Raw genomic sequence first — 20,899 nt, forward strand, 5'->3', positions numbered from 1 at the left:
AACGCTTTTTAAGAACTGTGTTATTGCTTTGATTTTAACCACTTTGATGTTAACGGTTTGTAATGACAAGTCGCAATTCAGCCGTGTGGCTGCAATGTCATTGTCAGTCTGTTGAATTTCGAAATAAACCAGTCATACATCATAACAGTCCAATCCAAAGAGATTTATCAGTTCAAAGTTCAACTTACTCTTGTGTACTGTATTAGAGAAAATACGGTAGCAAGAACATTTTTGGTGGACCCTTCAATTTTTCCCATTGACCCAACTGTCCTAAGTGAGCACCATCTAATGTGACCACTTTCCCTTGAGTGGTCGTCACAAGTAGGTTTGGTCATAGTTGACCCAATTTTCTATCATACAGTAAGCACTACTTGAAAAGAGTTGCATCGTCCTATGGTGATGACAAAGAAATGGCGGCCTCCTGTATAAGCATTTACAGTCAAACCTGCCCGAGCGACCACCTCTTCTCAGCGACCACCTGGCCATTTCGACCACTTTTTCTCGGTCCCGATTTATTTTCCCATTGACGTAAGCATTAAGCGACCTTTTCTCAACGACCACCTGGCCAACGCGACCGCAACCGGCGCAAATTGGGACCCATAACGACCGCATCATTTTCAAAATTGAGGTTTTCATCGATTTTTGATGATAACTAGCACGATTTTGTGCCGAAATCGGCCAGTTTTCGTCGGATTTTGGGGTTAGATTTACAGTTTACAGTGTGCCTGTTGTATTTGAGATTAAGGACCTCGCTTCTTTGCGTGCGTGCAGTGTGCTTGCTTTATGCCATTAAGCACAATGGAAACCATTTATACTTTCCATCGGGCATGTTCTGAGTCGATACTCTTCTCAGCGACCACCTGTCCAAATCGACCGCTTTTTTCCGGTCCCCCGGGTGGTCGTCTTGGGCAGGTTTGACTGTATTTATCAATCTTGTAGGGTAGTCCCTTTGGCCTCAAGTGTCAAACAACTGCATGCAAAAGAACCCAACACACTTATCCACAAGAGTAGGGGTGAGCCAATATCTTTGGCCAAATCTGCAGTCCGTAGCAAAGACACATTGCACTACTGTGACAAGCTAACGTAAAGGCATCATGCTTTGTTCTCAGTTCAATGTTGCCCTCTTTACCACTTTACTTTTCTTTTATTACTAAATGCCATATTTTTCAGTGTAGCCATCAATAATTGCTACTCTGACACTGTCATAAATTGTTACAATGTAAGCCCCAACAGCTGCACAGAAATCATGGCAACCCCTGCAGTTTATTCTTGTATTACAGCATTCTGAAATAGTTGATTCCTTTCCAACACAAGCTGTATAACCAGGGTCCTTTGAGTTCAGAATGATGCCAAATTATTTCTTGGTTGCTGACAATGAAGTTCCTAATGGTTATATATACAGTCTGAATGGTTGTGAGTTTTCAGGCTGCCAAAGGTCTGTGGGGTGGGGTAGAGGTGTTATAAATATTATTTGACTGGACAAGCCAAGAACTTCAAACTTTCACTGCATATTGCCAGACATACCTACTACAAAGCAGAAGACTCTAGAAACACCCTGTAGCAACACTGAGACAATCTTATTCAGTTGATGCTTCAAAATTTAACCTAAATGTATATATCAGGACTGTCTCCAGACGTTAAGTTGCATAAACTGTCGATTCACTCCGTCTGTTAACAAGGAAAAAAAAGGCCTCGAAAACAATGAGCGGGACAGAAAATAATTAATAGTAAGCCCAACTCCAGAAAGATATGTTTTGTATTTCTACTCTTCTACAGTCGTTTCTACTCCAAACTTAAAACACACACTCACTCACTCACACTATCCGGTTTATCCTCTGTTGTTCCCCATCCTATGGGGGTTAGACGTTAAAACGTATAGTGAAATTCTCCTCCTACCTGGAAGGTACTGAAGTCACTTAAAAAATAACGAAATCTACAGTAGCTGTGGCACAAGCCATGTGTCATCAGTAATGAGGTGTGTCTAATGAACTTACCAATATGTCAATCACAAGTGTCAATCATGATACAAAGGATCCTGGGTAAGAAAGTTAGAGACCCACCCAAAGGAAGAACTTTTATCACATTTTGTGACAGGACATTTATCCAGAAATGGGGCATGTCTGATGATGATGGACCTTCAAGAGCAACCTACAGACATTCTAAACACCTGTCAATCATACAACAGAGGATGCTGGGTAAGAAGGTTAGAGACCCACCCAAACAAAGAACTTTTATCACATTTTGTGACAGAACATTTGTCCAGAAATTGGGCATGTCTAAAATTCTAATGATGTGATTGGTTCTTCATGGATGACCTACAGACATCGTTAATACCTGCCTGTCAATCATGAAACAGGGGATTCTGGGTAAGAAAACTGAAAGATCCATCAACACTAACATTCCATACATCATTCAAGACAATAGCATTGTCATGATCTTCGTAATCTTATGGAAAAATTTTCATTATATCATGCCAAAAAGCAGTTACACAAGCAGCTGGATACGATTTTGGACCGACTGATTTGATTGATTGAATCCAGTTGCCTGAGTACCTCTTTTTTGGCGAATCTCATTACCTGGAAGTCTAACCTTCATGACAGACTTTCATTATATTTCATGACAGTGAAAAGGCACATGTAAGTGCATTAGTCTTGCCCTACCCTTATTTGGTGTGGGACTTGGACTTTAGAAGGTCAACGACCTCACAAATGGTGTAAGGACCTCAGAATTTAGATAAGAAGCAATGTCCTCCTTACAGCTTCCCTAAGGAAAGGTCAAGTCAGCTCCTACTTATAGACATGTCTTGAGACAGGGAGGGGGCATTCTGTGTGTAATTGGGAGCAGGAGGTCAGGAGAAGTAACCTGCATCAGGGGAGAACCATTAATGGATCAGAGGGGTGGTAATTGTACAGTTTAGTCTAGTTCAACCTGCCCTAGCTACCTGACCCACGTAACTGAAGGAAGGAAAGTAAGCATGTGCGAACATGTACAGGGTTAGCCCTTAGCAATAGCCTACAGCTAGTTGGGCAGCTCTGGCTGTTTGTAAACAGCTGAACAAATAAATAAAAATAGGGAAGGAAAGGAAGGAATCTGCCCTAGGATTAGCCTAGGATAGCCTTCAGCGCTCAACAGGATTTCCAAATGCAAAATCCCGAATCCAGGGGACAGAAAAAAAAATCAGGCTGGCCAGAACACCACCAGTATCCGAGGAAAACTTTTCCATAACAACCCACGCTCCGCCAGAAAAATGTCCTCTACTTGATGGATTGCCCCAATTTAGCCGCCCAGCCCACCAGAAAAGCTGAAATAAACGAGCTCCTTAATCACTGCCGGCTCCAACTCCTTATAGACAACAGGAAGACTTCTAAGAAACTGACGTCTGAAGTCTCAGTACACCTGTTTAAGGCTTTGTGTGAAAACCTGAGGTGAGATGTGACAGTAGACAACAGATGGGAGAAATACTGGGGTGTAGGAGATGAAATATGTATGGTATGCACAACAAAGGCTGGACAGATGCGCTAACTCTGCCACACTAAATAAAGGCCACATGGATTTTTCCACCCTTCTCAAATGATTCCAATGAAACAAATGCGTACACTGGTACTTGGGAACAAGACGTTAAAATCCTTTTTTTTAGACTTTCATTCTTAAGAAGATTTTCTTGTTTATGAAAAAGACAAAAGGTATTTCATTTTCTTCCTTTCAAATTCAATCATCCTTTCAACCATGGTGGTCCCTCCTCTGAAGTCGTCAATCAGTCGAAATAAAAAGATAAGAAATTACCAAGAACAAACTGAAAGTAGAACAAATTGTCTAAAATTTCATAACACAACATCTGACAATAAACTTCATTGATCCTCACACAATTTCATTTCAAAAACATTTTTTATCTGAATTAAATATTTCCCAAATTTTATCACCTACAGATATTTCTTGGGCATACAGATATTTCTTAAAATCATGAAAATCCAGACGTGACCTTTTTTTTCAACATATTCTGCCGACACAAAAACTACTCACACATACTTGTAACCCAAAGCAAATAATGCAATAAAATTATCTCTGTTACAAATGTGACAGCATTTATAAATCAACAGTAAGAGCAACACCTGATGCTGCCTCTTGCTTGAAAAGCCAAGAAAGAAAACTTGGAAGCCATGTATGATTTAATAAGTAAGTAAGACATCCTGGATGTGCCTCAAAGAAATGAACGCTAATCCTTCGTTTGTACAAAAGACGTCCTGACGTGCACGAATTTGCTGACTTCATATCTTCCAGCCTTGCAGCTAGATCCCCTCAAATCCCTACAAACAAGCCGAGAGTTTGCGAAAGTGAAAGGGATTTGATTGAAAGGGAAAGCGGGATGTGACAAATGAGATCTTCAGGCGTAACGTTAGGATTGGTGCAGCGAGCTAACCTCCCTATTGTTAGGGCGTCATGATTTAACGGATGGGACGTTAGAGACAGTGCTTTTCTCTCTCGCCTTCTGTTGTGGAGTTTTGAATATAAATCAGATTAGAGTTCTTTTGTTGGGGAGTTGAGCAGCACAGTGGGAGAAAATTGGGCAGGGGACTTGTTTTGGGAACGGTTTTTCAAAACGCTGGAACAACAATTTCTATCTCTTCACAAATACGATGCTAAAAGCAAATCTTAACAGCAATTGAATGGAAAACTGTCTCCGAGTCGTGATCAAAACTAACATAAAAACATCAATCAAAACATTATAAACAGTGATCTTGAGCTCTTTTTGCTGGAAATGAGGAAAGCTTTCTTTCCAAGGTCAATCTTTTGTTGTAGAACTAAGGAACCTGCAGGCTTAATTTGTGGCCTCCTCTTCCTGGCATTGAGCTGATTGCAGATGTAACTTTGGTTGATTTCAGTCGTCACGGTACAAATCTCTCAGTTCCACAGTAAATTATAGGATGTTGGAAAGGAAAGAATGTTGATCTCTGAATAGACTTTTTCCCTTTCCCAGGCGGTACAAATTCAATAACTCGCTTCACAGAACTATAATTGTAAAAGAAAAATGGTTAACAATCAAAACCACACAACAGAAGTCAAAACAAAGGCTGTCAAAAAATTAGTATCAAAACTCGCACAAAAAGTTTGGAACATCAACTTTGGCAGAAATTTGGGCAATGTTTTTGTGTGACCCACTCATGTAAACAGGCCTGGTGCTTGTTCCATGAGTGATGAGTTTGTTGATTAATTGACCACACACAATAAGTTACACTTGTTCTACCAACCTGATGAAACTATTTTCGGATAATGAGTTTGATATCATTGGAAAGGAAATCATACAAGCTTTCTATAGATATATAATGCAACGTAAATATGAATCAACTAAAGTTAATATTCCAAACGTTTTGTGCTGAGCAAATTTCCGTCCCAGGACAGAAGGACGGATCCACGAGACAGCCCTGAGTCTGGGACAAATCTTGGAATGGCATCTGAAGATTACTCTCCAAGCAGAGGTTACATCGCACAGATCAGGGTTGTAGCCAGCCCGAAATCATTTTCCGTCCCCTTGATTTGGAATGGCTTGGGTGCAATGTTCTTAGGGGGGTCCGGAGGCATGGTCCCAAGGAAAATTTTGAAATGTAAACCCTCTGAAACACTATTTCCTGCAATTTTGAGGGTTAAATTTTGCTCACAGAGGACGGAATGGACAAATTTTTTTTTTCCGTTCCCAGCAGCAAAATTACTTCAAAGGACGGAAGGACGGGTGCTGGCTACAACCCTGGCGCAGATTCAGAGTAGTCAGAGAAATTAGACGGGTGCTCTTCCGACTACTAGTACTACTTTATCTGTGCGATTCAACCTCTGCTTGGAGAGTATCTGATGATGACCTCAGCACCATGGATGACAAGAACAGATGACTGGAAACTGGCAGAAAAAACAAACTGCACAAGGCACAGAGCTCTGGGAGTGGGAGGTTATGTACAGGCTAAGTGAGTGGCTGACAGCTGAAACATGCCCCCTGAGCTAATGGGAAACCATATTATCTACTGGGTAATGTGACACCGGTCAGGTTCAGAGGATAAACATGGGGGTTTCAGTGATACCAGTTTAAGAAATTTACACGAAAGTGGAAATCTTACAACATAACAAAACTTTTCACAGATGCTCATACACTTTGATGAAAGACGGGCAGTTCATGGCCAATACCCTTTTAAAGGTACCCTAGAAAACCCTAAAACAGCCTCCACAATAAGGATAACATATCAAACCATCATAAATATCAATACATATCTTTTTGAACAAGGAGCAGAAGTGATAAAAATCCTAAACTGTATATCTAGGAGAACACAAACATAACTGTCAAAACATATGGACTTAATAGTGCTCTTACAAACCAATAAGAGATGTACTGCAATTCTTGACAAAAGACAAGTCCCTAATCTACAAGTAAACAAGGAACTTCCACAGTAAAATGCACATGGACTTAAAAGTTATGCTTTTTGCAATGATGTATCCCAATCAAACCCTCCTAGAACTCCAGCAGTTTTTGACAAAGATAAGACTGTCTAAACAGAAGCCCCTGCACCATCCAGAGCACAGGGGTGGAATGTGGGGGTCAGGCAAGCACAGGGGGTGACAACAGCCGGCCACAGGTCAGTTGTTTCCCTGGATTTGAATGTCACATATCAAACATGACACCATGTCACATCGACATATATGTCGGCGCCTTTGTTCCGCTATACTTTCAATTTGAAGTACCAGTTCCTTAAAAAAGAAGCAATGACTCTGAGTCTGAGACAAAAATAGACCTTTTGATGTATTTTTTTTTCAGTCTTGATGCAAATTAATACAAAATACTTGTTGGGGTAACATCGACTTTCTTGTCGGCTGCTTTTTTTCTTTAACACTGTCAACTTGAGTACCAGTTCTTAAAAAAAGTAGCTATGACTCTGAAACAAAATCGACATTTTGATTTTTTTTCTTTCATTTTTGAATCTTTGAATTATAATACAAAATACCTCTTGGGTTTAGTACATAAGGACCATAGAGTATATGCTACAGCAAAAGCATTACCGGTACAACAACAATAATGAGAAAATTTAAATAGACCCCCAAACAAAACAAAAAATATCTAAGTACTCAAAAACAAAACTTTAAATATTCTTTTCTAGTATCAGAATCATCATCATTTAGTATCACATTTTAAAACAATTTGCCTCTTTGGAAAAAAAAAGGTACAATACTTGAAAGAGTACCAAAGATTGCAAAGACAGGTATACAAGAAAAAAGAATCAGTTAGATCATTACATCTGCTTGGCGACTAACTAAAACAATTAGGTGCATTTAGAAAATTTCAGCCGAGTTGTTTGACAATGCCACCAAAATTGCTATCAAATTTTCACTTTAACGTCAAAAAGACATCAAATTTGCAGCAATGTTTAGAACCAATTCCAGCCGAGTCTGAAATGAACATATAATGCACTACTGCTTTTAACGACCTTGCTTTATAACATCTTTTCAAGGTCACAGTTTTATCATGTATTAGAGTAATAATAGGCAAACATTATTTTGCCGACTTTATTGCAGTACTGAATATTGCATTTACGCCATAACTTTATATAAACTGTATCACTTAGTGCAGGAACACCTAGACTAGAGTATATTACTATATATAAATGCGCATATTGTATCTGTTGGATGTTTGGCCAATGTTTCATCAAAATAAGAAGCATTACATGCGATTTCTCTTTGAACACAACTTCATGGAAATTAATACAGGATATTATCATTAGATACACTTAAACAAAATTATGAGCTCTAGTGCCATGCTAATTAGGGCTAGCATAACAAAAGCAAATGCACAGAAAAACTTAAAAGTGGGTAACAGAATACGGGCCAAGATGGTACGTATAGAATGTCTGCCCGTATCTCTTTTGTGAAGAGCACAATACCGGTACAAGTGTACACAATAGAAATACAGGTCACAGACTATAATGTTACCATCTTGTTATATGGTTTCCTTCTACGGCAGATCCAAAAGAGCACCTAGAGCCAGAGTAGAGGTACATGAAATACTACATAGGTAGGGTTCTGGCCAGCTTACCCTGGATGCCAAGGAGTTTGCCAAGGAAGGGAGTCCTTTCCACGACAAACTCCCTTCATATGGGAGAACCTTGGCAAACATTGAAAATCGTGAACGACACACACACACACACGTTCGAAGACTGCCATGGTGGTTGGTTAGTCCTTGGTTAGTCTATATCCTGGATAGAGTAGAAAGCTAGCTTAGCTCTTCCTCGGAGACAAGCTATTTGTGTGTACATATTTTTCAGACCAAGTTCAGTGCTAGTCTTTTACGAGCGACATACATGTAACTCGTTCCTCCCTGGTATCTACATGCAACACTGGGTAGCACCAACTTGACCATGACATTCGGGGCTTGGTTGCTATAAATCCTCAAGGGGCGGACAAAAAATACAGTAGGTCCCTAGCCTGGTGACAACACTTTTTGTAGAAGAATTTTCATTTTCTATACAATTCAATTTTCACATACTGCACTTTTTCACGTTATCACGTATCGAAAATCTACACACTACTTTCAAAAGTACTGAAATCGACACAACATTTACTTTTCTCAAAGGAAAAATTAAGTAACGGTCCACAAAGATAATCTTTACAAATCTACTTTGCCTGAAAATGACCGTGCAAAGAGGTTAAACCTATAATTGGCTGGGAAAAACAATTAGGAAAAGATTAGACAATTTATGCTAACATGTTATAGTAATAATCCAACAAAAAAATTGACAGTATTCCTGACCAAAAGTGACGCCAACCCCGGAACTGTGGCGAACACGCCTAATAACGGCAGTGGGTCAGTGCGGAGGAAATGCAAACTAGCTGGAAATTGGTACTTCACACACCGCCACTGGTTATGCATGAGGCAGGGGTGGGGTGGAGAAACCGGTACAATGGATTCCGTCTACTCATCGCAACTTTTCTTCCCTTCCTTCTTTCCCATTTTCGGCCTCCTTCCAGGCGTACAGAAGTGGACACTTCAGAAGAAGATTAGCATCTAGTTTGTCTAAAATCTAAGCCAGCTGCTTGGCGTTGACGGTTGAGACCCTGTGTGTTTGTGTTACACATGTGCGTAGCACCAGAAGCACAGCGTGGGGAACAGTTGTACTTGTACATCTCATGTGTACTACAATGACAGCGCAAGTCTAAAGCATGTGTGCCTGTTCTAAGTCCATTCTTGGAGACCACAACTGTTGTCGGCATGCGCGCAAACATCTCAGCTAGGCGCTATCGCCCGGCGGGCATCAAAAACCTGCCCATCACAACACAGCGGCGTGGAAATTTCCACCCATTGCCTCTCTACCACCAACAGTACGGGACTTCTACAGACCGTTATCTCAAAGCTCAAACACTAAAAACTCTCCCTCCAAACACGCGCTGCGATAAACCAAACCTAATCAAACGTCTATCACCTCTTACCGGGTGTGCTGAATGTATTTGGTAAGAAAATACGGTAGAGATAACGGTGAAACAACCAGAACAAACAAATCTACCACGAGGAGCGTTTTGAGTAGCGTCGGGTCTTTAGAAAGAAAGTCCCGCTGCGCCTTGCAGTGTAGGGCAACCCTTGCTAAGGAATTCGCACTCATTCGGGACTTATCTACGGCCAAACTTGGCGTCTTAAAGTCCAAAACGAAGAGGAGAGACTTACCGGATCTAGCTGCTTGAGCTCCGTCGGTTGCTCGTTGCCTGCCATCGGTGTGTCCCCCGTCATGATGCCGCCCGTGCCGCGGAGTCCTCGCCGTGCCGCTCTCTGCCGTCAAAATCCCGCCTCGTCCCGCGAGCTGTCGGGGGCAGAACACGTGAGATGAATACGTAAGCAGGTTCCCGCGATAATAATTGTGGGCGGGAGGATAGGAGGGCTGTGGTGATCTGGGATAACCCCCGGACGGGTTGATACGGGACAGCTCGTCATCTAAGGAGGCTAATTAGGACAGGAATACTACATGTAGCTGACGTTGGCCGGCGTTTCATCTGGAATATCGGGCACACTTTCGTAGAATATCGCGCCTCTTAATTTTCAAGGGTCAGTTCACACGAGGAATAGTAGTGGCTCCGCCTTTAGTAGTAGCTCTAGGTGAAAACTATTTCTTACCGGGGCTCCGTACACTCGCTTCCCTAGGGTAGCGAGTGTAAGGAGCCCCGGTAGAATACGGATGATACTCAGGCTACCTTTAGTAGGACTTCTAGGTGAAAACTTCCGTTCAGATATTAGGATTATGAATAGATCTACTAACGATGATCGGATATTGGTAACGCAATATTGCGCATTTTGAAGCATTGGCGGCCTAGGTCCGTCAATGTATCTATAAAAATTTCTAGTCATGGAAACTCAAGCCTTCAGAAAGCCGAATAAGGAAACGGGAATAGATCTTCCAGCAATGGCTCACATTTATAGAATACTGTGCTTTTGCTAAAGAACATTTTGCGCTGCCTAATCCTATCTTAGCCTTTTAATTATACGTGAACTTGTCATAATTAATCCGCCATTATAAATAAAGAACCGACGGAGGACTAAATTGGCACACAGGAAAAACCAACAACGACCTCGACAGTGTGTCTTTCATTAGTTCAAAGCGCGTTTAAATGGTACTATCACGTCTATTGCTCAGTTCATTCTAGGTATGATCAACGACGATTTTAAAACAGGCTTGAACGGCCAAGGCCGTATCAAATGCAAATTTTAAGGTCGAATAAGGATGGGGCCAAATACATTTATGAAAACGTAGGCTCTGCAAGAAGCGAATTACACACACACACACACACACACACACACACAGGAATTTGCCGACGATGACCGTGAATTTCATTACAAATAACGTATTAGGAAAGCTTCTAAATTTTCGAAAGATATCGCGTAGCATTGATGGTTACTTTCTTCTAATTCTTCCCGCGTGATTATGATAACATATGTTTTCATCAGATTCAGACTTTCTACGCGCTAAGACTACATTTCTTCTGTTTTTCTCTCCAAAAGAGCAAAAATATCTGTGTGCGGTATGCTAAGGTTGAAGCCATACCGGAATGCCGTAACTGGAACTCCCCGGAGACTCCGTGCAAATGTAATTATCATATCAACCGATAGACTGTCGAGATAATAAGCGGTATCCACTTACTCTATCATTGCCGTCCTACTCATCATCATCCCATCAATCTTACCATAATAGAATTGAAGAAGAAACTACTCTCCAAGCAGAGGTTGGTGGGAAAGATTGCGAGTGCGGACGGAAAACAGGAGATATGAGAAAAGGGTCTCAATTTTTCGAACAAACGAGCTTTAGTACGAACACCAGCAATCACAAATGCCCCTCCTCCCAAAAGTGATCATCTTTCTGACATTACTACATGTATGTGATTCGCGCTTTTGCAGTTGTATGTTCTGTATATTTGTTTGAAAGCTCCTTGCATTTACCAAGGAATCCTTCTTCATGCCTTTGCAATGTACTAGAAAATATTTGGAAGCGCCTTTGTTTCTTTAGATTTCTCTAGAAAGATATTCAGCTTAAAACAAGAGCTTTCTTCAAACCCATGAAAGCGCGCGTTTAGAATTCCTTGTCTTTGTTCCAGCACAACAAAAGAGATTCAGAGACAAAAATTTCCGAGATAGAGCAAGTATTTGCAAGGTTTAAGTATGCAAATAACTCCCTAAGCCTTGGTAAACGAACAAACCGTTATTTGAACGCCTTGGCGACAAAAGGCACAATACATAATGTACCCTTTGCTGAACTAAGCATACGGTGCTGCACAGAGACAAAGCATACTTCTTGGTGGCCTCCATAGCAGGCTTTCTGGGGCTTTTTTTGGAGACCGGCAATCAGAAAACGCCGGCAATCAGCGACCGAGTACAAATAGAAATGGCCAGCAGAAGCGTATTATGAGCCAAAAAAAGGCCCCAGAAAGCCTGCTATGGAGGCTACCAGAAATCCTGCCCAGGAGGCTAACTTCTTGGGGTGGAATTACTCGGAGGTTAAAGTAGGCCTCGCCGATCGGCCAGTTTGGGACGTCTTGTTAATGCGTTTTTAACAACCATTTTATCATTGTCAAGTTTGCTATTTGTCCTCCAACCGTATGAAAAAAGAAAGCTATGCTGAAGCCTGCTCACAACTTGGCCTACCCTCACTTCACCAGAGGCGTGAGAACTTGACACTAAAGTTTGCAAAGTCCCTTCTAACATCCAGCCAGTACCGTCATCTCCTGCCACCGGACAGACAGAGTATTAGTGGCAGACAGACTCGCTCCTCAAACAACTTGGACTTGGTTCATTGTAGAACAGAGCGACATAGAAACAGCGCCGTCCCATATATGGCACGCTTGATCAACACATAGCCCACCAATGTATGATGTTGTTGTAAATAGCTCTAACTTACTTTTAACGACGGTGTTGCGTATTATTGTTTTGAATTTTAAATTGTAATAAGTTGTATACTTCGCATTTGCTTGTCCTATAATCATTTTTGTGTAAAATAGTATATAAAAAGACTGTCAAGCAGTGCAATTCAGCCCTTTGGGCTGCAAGGCCGCTTTTAATTTGTCATTCTTGTTGAAATGAATGAATAAACCAATCTACCTATAGAAAGCCCGATAAAAACTTCAAAACAAACCAGAGCCTATTCTCCGCTTCCATAGTAGGTTATCATCAAGTCCTGGAAATTTTCCAAACCGCGAATCTCCAGGAAACTGAATGCTTTCCAGGAAGAGCACATCGCTTCCGGTTCAGAACATTCGTCGCGATAGAATTTACTCTACATAGTATATAAATCCACTTCTGCTGCTATCCCGACATCCTGTAATTATATGTATGAATCGGACTCATATCATTCAAAGTTTTATAATTTTGTTAGTATTGTCACATTTTAGGATAGATGAAAGTTCACACAGAGTCTTGTTTTGGGTAAGACTGTCATGTTAAATTTATTCACAGCAGCTATCTTAATCATTACACAATACCGTCAGTACTAAACTTGTACCTCACACCCTACCCCACACTAGTCTCTACCAGACTCCGGATCGCTGGAAAATCGTAGAAATGGAACAAATACTAAATAGAGAGGAATATCGCCGGCCGGGGACCAGCTCTCTTTCTCTCTTCTCGTTTTTTTTGTTCCCTGGCCGGTTATATTCCTCTGGCCCGCTTACTCCTCTATTTGTTCAATTTCTACGATTTTTCCAGCGATCCGGAGCATTCGTTCCAAACACGGAGGTTAGATGTTTTAACAGTACAGTACTAGAAAAGTGTACCAATGGTGCAACGATACGCGTAAAAGGCAAGGATCAGGATCCTTCCATCTGCTTGGAGATTAGGCCCATGTACCATGTTGTAAATGGTCTCAATGCTTATGTATGTATGAGGCATGAATGAATGAATGGCTCACTTGACCTAGAATGACACAAATGTCCAGCACAACTAAGGGCAGGGGTACACATGCGGAACTGCCATAGCCTCCATAGCAGGCTCTCTGGGCCTATTTGTCGTTTGCACACACTTTTGCTGGCCGTTTCTTTTTTTTTTCTAGTGGACCGGCGGCACAAACTACCCAGTACAAATCAAAATGGCCTGCAAAAGTGTACTATGGGGAAAGAAACACGAAAAAAGGTCCAGAGAGTCTACTATGGAGGCTAGAGCCGCTTTGTTCTAAATCTAATAGCTGTCTGTAAGATTTGCGTTAACGAAAAACTGCATCTCAAAACATTAAAATCAACGGGAAAGAACGTTTAGATTGCGAACGAAAAATGTATTTTCCCTATCACAGAATCATATATCCAAGGAGATTAAAAGAGACATATAACTTCCTTCATAACAAAGTCGAACTGTAAGTTTGATCAACGAATGCACCCAATCGAACATATACAAATGATACATGTAGGTTGGGTAATAGCGCATCGGTTGTGTACAAAGCATTGTGTTCTTCGGCACTAGATGCCAACCCAACTTGATGCCAACCCGATGAAACTATTCACCGACAAAATACTAATACTTTTGATACACATTCACGCGTTCAGCATACAGATAGAAATTAAAAGGTTGTTCCCAAAATACAGATGATACAATACTAGAATTCCTAAGAAAAATAGCAAGCATTCCCAGAACTGACCTGAGCCCACGGTCGCCGCAGTCGGAATGGGAATTTCCCGGGATTTATCGTAATTTTCCAGTGATTTTCCACCGACCCGTGTGGAATTTTCCTCTAACGATTTATGACGTCATAATCAAACTATGACGTCACAAACCGTAACAATGAAAATCCAGGGGATTATGTCATCATGGCCGGATTAAGCGCTACGAAGATTTGCATCGAACACTAAAATTCATTGCGCGTTCAATTATATCTGCTCCACTAGTAGTTGCACGTTGTAAGCCAAGCACTTGCGTGTCATAAAAGTAAAGCAATAAACATGATCCGTGAATAACTTCATCAGGTTGGCAATTATTCATATAGTAAGGTTCTTTTAGCACAACCAGAAAATAACTTACATCCAACGTTTCGGTGTCTGTCAGACACCATCATCAGGGTGGAATGACGGGAACTACTTCTTGCTGCTACTTATAGCCGATGTAGGTGGCGTTGCAGCAGCAAGAATGCCGTCCCAGACGTGGCTCAGCTTGTATCCCCCCTCGTCTCTGTTCATGACTGGCACTGATTTTCTGATCCAAACTGCTTCTTTAATCCATCGAGTTCTTCTGTTTTCCTCTCTGTCATTCCACCCTGATGATGGTGTCTGACAGACACCGAAACGTTGGATGTAAGTTATTTTCTGGTTGTGCTAAAAGAACCTTATTATATCAATAAACATGATTTTGTGACTTTGATTTGTTATTGTTGTTAAGTCGTTATTCTTTTGAGTTTGCCTACATGTAAGTATGAAGGGTGCTTTATGTTGTATTAGGATTTTCTTGTTATGATTTTGTAATGGCTCCCTTGGAAATCAGAAAAAATAAAGCATCTATAACACTTTCATTTCTACTACGTTTTGTTTGTTCGTTCGTTTGGTTATTTATTTGTTAGTTTTCGTGAAAACTCACATTAGCCTGCTGGCTGTCATAGGAAAGGGGACAGACAAAAATAACAAATAGATTGCGTGAATTTGTAACAAAACATTATAAACATTTCAGGCCCAGTATTAAGACGCAAAACTTCCTAAAGATGATCCTTGATGATCGGAAGGTCATATAGATAACGGACATTGACTTGGCACTTGCGTAAAATGAGTTCCATCGCAGCAACCTGACCTGATCATATCTATGAACAGTCTAGGGAACATGGCATCAAAGTTCCTTCATTGTTCACTGGGAAGGTCCGCTTTGTATTTCTACTTATCCAGGATGAAATGAAAATATGAATGTTTGGCTAACAGGAAATGGTGAATATAGTCAGAGACGACCTCCTTAACTCTCGAAAAAAAAACAGTTCTATGCAATAAAGGATTAAAAAGTTGAGTGCTTTAATAAATTTATATCTTCCTTTTGCACTTCGCAGGCTACATGTATGGTGTTACTCTCCAAGTAAATCACAACGTTTCTAGAGTTAACGGGAAACGGAAGCATTTCCATATCTGCTTTAAGATAAATATGGCGTAGGAAATATAGGCCATATGCCAGACTGTTTCCTGGGTCTACACAGGTCAACTTCTCGGCTCTGGGGCGAACATGCCCCCAGGAAATAATACATTTTTACAACAGCCCCTTTAGGTCCTGCTAAACCATAGATATTTGATACTGTATTTAATACTAGGTCGTGGGTCTGCCATCCAGGCTATCACAAATAAGGCAATTGCCCTGAAACTCCCTGGACCCCGAGGTGAGGTGGCAGGAGTAAACCAACACCACTTTCCTTCCAGACCAATTTCCCGCCCATGTGTTCCTTGGAGAAGTACTTAAGGCTCCGTGACCTTGTTGATCTTCCCAAGGGCACCTGGCAGCACGCCTAGACAGGGGAATACAGGGTCTGGCAGGCATAACACAGTTTCAGGAACCTCCAAGCAGATGGTAGTTTGAGGTTCATTGTACCGGGGGAAATTCCCCTAGCTCTTCTAAACAAGTACAATGAACAGTGGACCACGTGAGACCTAAGGACTGCAACCCTTTCCAGTAACGTGCAAGTCGGGTGAGCGACAACAGACGGCATTCGAACTTCAGTGGTCGCTAACCACTGAACAGCGTAGCCTGGTTAAACCTCGCTTATAGCAGCCCGCCCAACATCCGACCGGCCTCCTAGAAGGAGCCAGTTACAGCCCTGGACAGCAGAGGTTATGTCACACAGACTATGGACTACGCACACAACGGCAAAACATTCACCATATTTAGCCAATTTAAACCTCGCTTTACATAATATAGCAGTCCGCCCAACTTTCGTCCGGCCTCCTAGAAGGAGCCAGTTACAGCCCCGGACAGTAGAGTTTACTATTACTAGTATGTCACAGACTATAGACTACGCACACAACGGCAAAACATTCACCATATTTAGCCAATTTAAACCTCGCTTTATATAATATAGCAGCCCGCCCAACATCCGTCCGGCCTCCTAGAAGGAGCCAGTTATAGCCCCGGACAGTAGAGTTTACTAGTACTGTAAATGCATTTAAGTTCGTGGGGATTTAATTTCGCGGTAGCACCATGTACTGTAGTCTCTTACTGCCATGGAAAAATGTTCGAGGTGTTTTTAATTTCGCGGTGAAGTGTCCACCGCGAAAACCGCGAACATTAATCCACCGCGAACATTTCTTCATTTACAGTATGTCACACAGACTATGGACAACGCACATAACGGCAAAACATTCACCATATTTAGTCCATTTCAAGTATTCCCCAGCCCCCGGCGGAGATCAACAGAGGCTAAATAGAGGCATGCTGCCCGGCGTGAGCGCCTCCTGGGTGGAGGGTTCGGTTTCCAGTCAGGAGTTTTTAGACCAAAGGTTTCCGCCTTGGTGAGGGAGGAGCGCAACTGTACCTACTCTCCAAGCAGAGGTTGGTGGGGGAAAATCGTGACCTTTTTCTGATATGCCGTCTTATTGTCAGCTAACAAGCTGATCGAAAAAGACGGCATATAAAGAAAATGTAGAGATTTTCTGCTGACAGAAAAAACGGCGCCGTATAAGAAAATGGTGATAATTTTCTCCACCAACCTCTGTATCTGTATCTATATAGCCGATATAACCGTCCTTCGCAGGTAACACACCAGCTTCAACCTCTGCTTGGAGAGTAACTGTACAGTCCACAAGCAGAGGTGTGGAGGAGGTCCCTAATTGTGTAAGACCACTGGTGAAAAAAGTCCAAGACAAACATAAAGTAATGCATAAAATCCCAAATCGCTTGGAAAATCACCTAAGACTTGAGATGTCCCAACCGAGCTCTTATCATCTTGTGTGAATATGCACATCGTAAGATGCCATTCGATGTGTTCAGTGTATTAGGCCAATTTGTCTTATTTTTTCAGCAACTCATGGAATCTGGTAGAGACAGATACTCATACACATACTCCAAGATTGTGAAAAATTCAAGAGAAACCATCAACACGTCCCTTCTGTTCATAAGCAAAGCTATACCCGATCCGTCCCCATTTCTGTACGGTCCTGTAGAACCCACACACACAGGTATGCGCGGCTCCTGTAGAATGTTACGTACACAAGAGCCGCATGTGTATGGACACCGCCCCGTGCTGGGAGCCGTGTTTACATGGCCGAAATTTCTTTCATCGCGGCTGGATGCGCCAGCTCTATTTGAAAATACTCTGTACACAACGTTTGGAATACGATCTTAACTTTCGCGAAATAGCAATTACTCAAGAAATTGGATATGGATTTGGAAACGGTCATACGTTTCTGATAACACCCGTTATCTTTCGTCGGTGACACTGAAGAGATTTTGTTGGACAGCGGATTTTATATCATAAGACATAACTATGAATTGACCGTTTCAAAATCAGATCCAACAGCTTGAGTATTTGCTGTTTGGCGTATCGTATTACTGTAGCTGGATATCTAATCTTCAGTTGCTGCAATGAATCTTTGTCTCTTACTTGAATATTAAATGTCCAATTCTCTGTATATATTGTTCCCCCTCGAAATGAACATTTATAAGCTGAAGAGGCTTCCTAGTTGTCATGAAATGAAATGAACAGATGAACCGAGGTATTTACAGAGCCTGTCGTTCCAACCCATGTTAATACATTATGAAAGATTGCTTTGTGATTAGAAAGGATAACGACACTAATGTTTTAGCCCATGCCGTGATTGTATGGAGGTTTTCTTATCCTATATTGTTTAGTTAGTAGAGTTCTAAAACATTTTCGGTATCCACTTTTTTGTAGTTTATATTTGACAATACAAAAGTCACTGTTCTTTTTGTCGTGTCATTATGGTCATTAATCCTGATAATCAAAACAATAATTCGCCTGGCAAGCCGCTTAATTGATTTGAGTCACGTACTGTAAGAGTCCTACTGATTGATTTATTGACCCGTTACATGATTGATATAATGATTCATTTATCAATTCATTAATTGCACATTCCATTACATGGAGGCCAGAGGTTGTCCTGATTCTTTCCATAGTTGAGAAACAATTAACCCGTACGTGCCGTGATGTTAGTATACAGCACGGGGTGGCTTTTGTTACAGAGGCACTGCACCACGATAGATCATCCGTCATCGGATTCTGGACAGCTGAGGACACTTAGATGGACTACCAATACAAGACATTCCATCACTTCAGCTATTAAGTTAAAGGCAGTCCAAAGATGTTCTGAGGCCGTAGGTACAGTGGGTTGTTATCCGCTGTGTCACTGTGTCTAGGTCAGGCAGAGTCCATCCCCCTCCTTCTACCGCCTCTACCTCCCCAACCGAAGTCAGGTACCCAATTTTACACTTAGGAGGAGTGGGGAAAGCTGTGTAAAGTGCATTTCCATAGGACACAAGTCAAGCCAGGAATCAAACCAATGACCTCTTGATCCCGTGTCCGCTATCCGAACTACTTGGTCATTTGACGCCACATTCTTCCCTCACTTAAGCTGTCATCAATTTATCTATTCGACGATCGGTTCATTCACTAACGTGATTCATCATGTAGAGTTCCGATGTGGCCATGATCTTTTACTTTTTAACTAAAAGTTAACCCACATCTATCATGCAAGTTGATGTTAGTTTTTGGTGGACTATGACCTATAGTAAGTCCTTCACACCAATTAAAGTAGTAAGTCCATCTTCAGTCCTCCCTGAGTAAGTCCATTTTCAGACCATTGGAGTTACTATGGGTGAAAAGAGGACTATGGTCCATGCCTATGGTAAGTCGTTTATAAGTCCAAGGTTTGCAAGTGAGCTACGCACTGAAGTTATCGACTTAGCATTGCTGATGTCAGGTGCCATCCAGCATATACAATATAGAACATTCACACATGAATGACATTTAGGGTCCAGTTTTTTGTTGTGATTCAATGACGTCGACCTCATTTTCCTACGCTGTTATACTACTTAGAGACCAGACGGTACCGAAAGGCGATACATTTTTCAAAACCAATCCGTGGCAACATGCCAGTGATCAATAGCGAACATGGTGCGCCCTTCAGTCTACAGAGGACAGGTTGATGGAAATCCGTGCAGTTCTTCCTACAGCCCTGACAACCGACCCGTGTGGTTTACAGGCGTGTGAAATCATTAATTACCCCAGCTGAGGGCAGAGCGGGGTGGGATAATTAGTTTCTAATCAACTCGTAAAAGTTCTCTCTGAGCAGGACAAGTTTACCATTGAAGGTGGCAGGGTCAAAGAAACTCCAATAAGTACTAGACTAACATTTTGGTCTACAAACAAGAAATGCAGAAAATTACAGAAAACCAACCAAACAGCCAACTCACTAACCAACCAAAATACCAACCAACCAAGCAACGAATCGACCAACTCACTAACTAACCGACCAACCCAAATGCCAACCGATCATCCAACCAACAGGCAAGATTCAGCCAAGTCAAAACCAAAACTTCAACTCTCATACATGTCATCTTGTCGCCACTTCAAAGCCCAAAGCGCAGCGCCTTGCCAGTGAAATAACTGTAACCACCTTCTTGCGAAATCACCTTTTCCCTCTCCCTCTTCGCTCCGCTCGTGGCTACGGCTCCTAACCCGACATCAAAGCCTGGTATTACCGCGCTCTGTTGGAGACAAGCGTGTAGGACCTGGACTTGACCCGACCTCCACCTATCGTCTCGGCAGCTCAGTTCCGAGGAAACTGAGTAGTATAGTAGGGACACGCTGCTATTATTTATTCAGGCGCAAGCAGGCGCAGGTCAGAGGTCAAATATGATGTATTCGGCGGAGCAGGTCAGAGGTCAGATATGATGTATTCAGGCGGAGCAGGTCAGAGGTCAGATATGATGTATTCAGGTGGAGCAGGTCAGAGCCCCCCCCCCCCCCCCCCAGAAACAAGAGTTACATAGTTTACACCCTGCATTGATCGGTCATCAGTATGATCCTGAAGAAGGCGACAGTGGCCGTTGAAAATTTGATCCATGTATACCTTTGCGTTGGAAGAAACTTTAGCATTGTACTATGATTACTACCAACACGGATGAGCTTCCATGATAATTTGATCATCAGGGTTGGTTGAATTTCATGATCAGTAAACTTGAGCCACTAACAGACCGACTGACAGAACGGGACAGCCAAGTCTTGCCAGACATCTTCCTTAGGTCAGCATTCTGTAAGCTCCAGACTTGACTTCTTGACAGAGACTCCAGTCCTGACAATTTTAAACCAATAACTCAGACAAGCTGTTGAAATTTGAAGTAAGTCACTGCATCATCAGCTACAACTGCATGCCATTTGGGTTTGAGTCCATTTCACCACTAGAACCAATGTTTACAGCTGACATACAGCAA

At 41.9% G+C, this 20,899-nt stretch overlaps 1 protein-coding gene across 5 annotated transcripts in view; it reads right to left on the reverse strand.

The window, feature by feature from the left end:
* LOC118428253 (sodium- and chloride-dependent glycine transporter 2-like) overlaps positions 1-14,224 on the reverse strand; it is a 70,391-nt gene extending 56,167 nt beyond the window's left edge. For 3 of the 5 annotated variants that reach the window (XM_035838260.1, XM_035838259.1, XM_035838261.1), the window contains exons 1-2: positions 14,130-14,223; positions 9,689-9,821 (exon numbers count right to left, since the gene is read on the reverse strand). In XM_035838260.1, coding sequence (XP_035694153.1) covers positions 9,689-9,751 — 63 coding nt within the window. In that variant the 5' untranslated portion in view covers positions 9,752-9,821; positions 14,130-14,223. Of the gene's footprint in view, positions 1-9,688; positions 9,822-14,129 lie in introns of all 5 variants that reach the window. The other 2 variants (XR_004832630.1, XM_035838263.1) reach the window with 1 other exon arrangement.
* Between the last annotated feature and the right edge of the window lie 6,675 nt (positions 14,225-20,899).

Source organism: Branchiostoma floridae, chromosome 12 (assembly GCF_000003815.2).
Source record: "Branchiostoma floridae strain S238N-H82 chromosome 12, Bfl_VNyyK, whole genome shotgun sequence".
Taxonomy (NCBI): Eukaryota; Metazoa; Chordata; class Leptocardii; order Amphioxiformes; family Branchiostomatidae; genus Branchiostoma; species Branchiostoma floridae.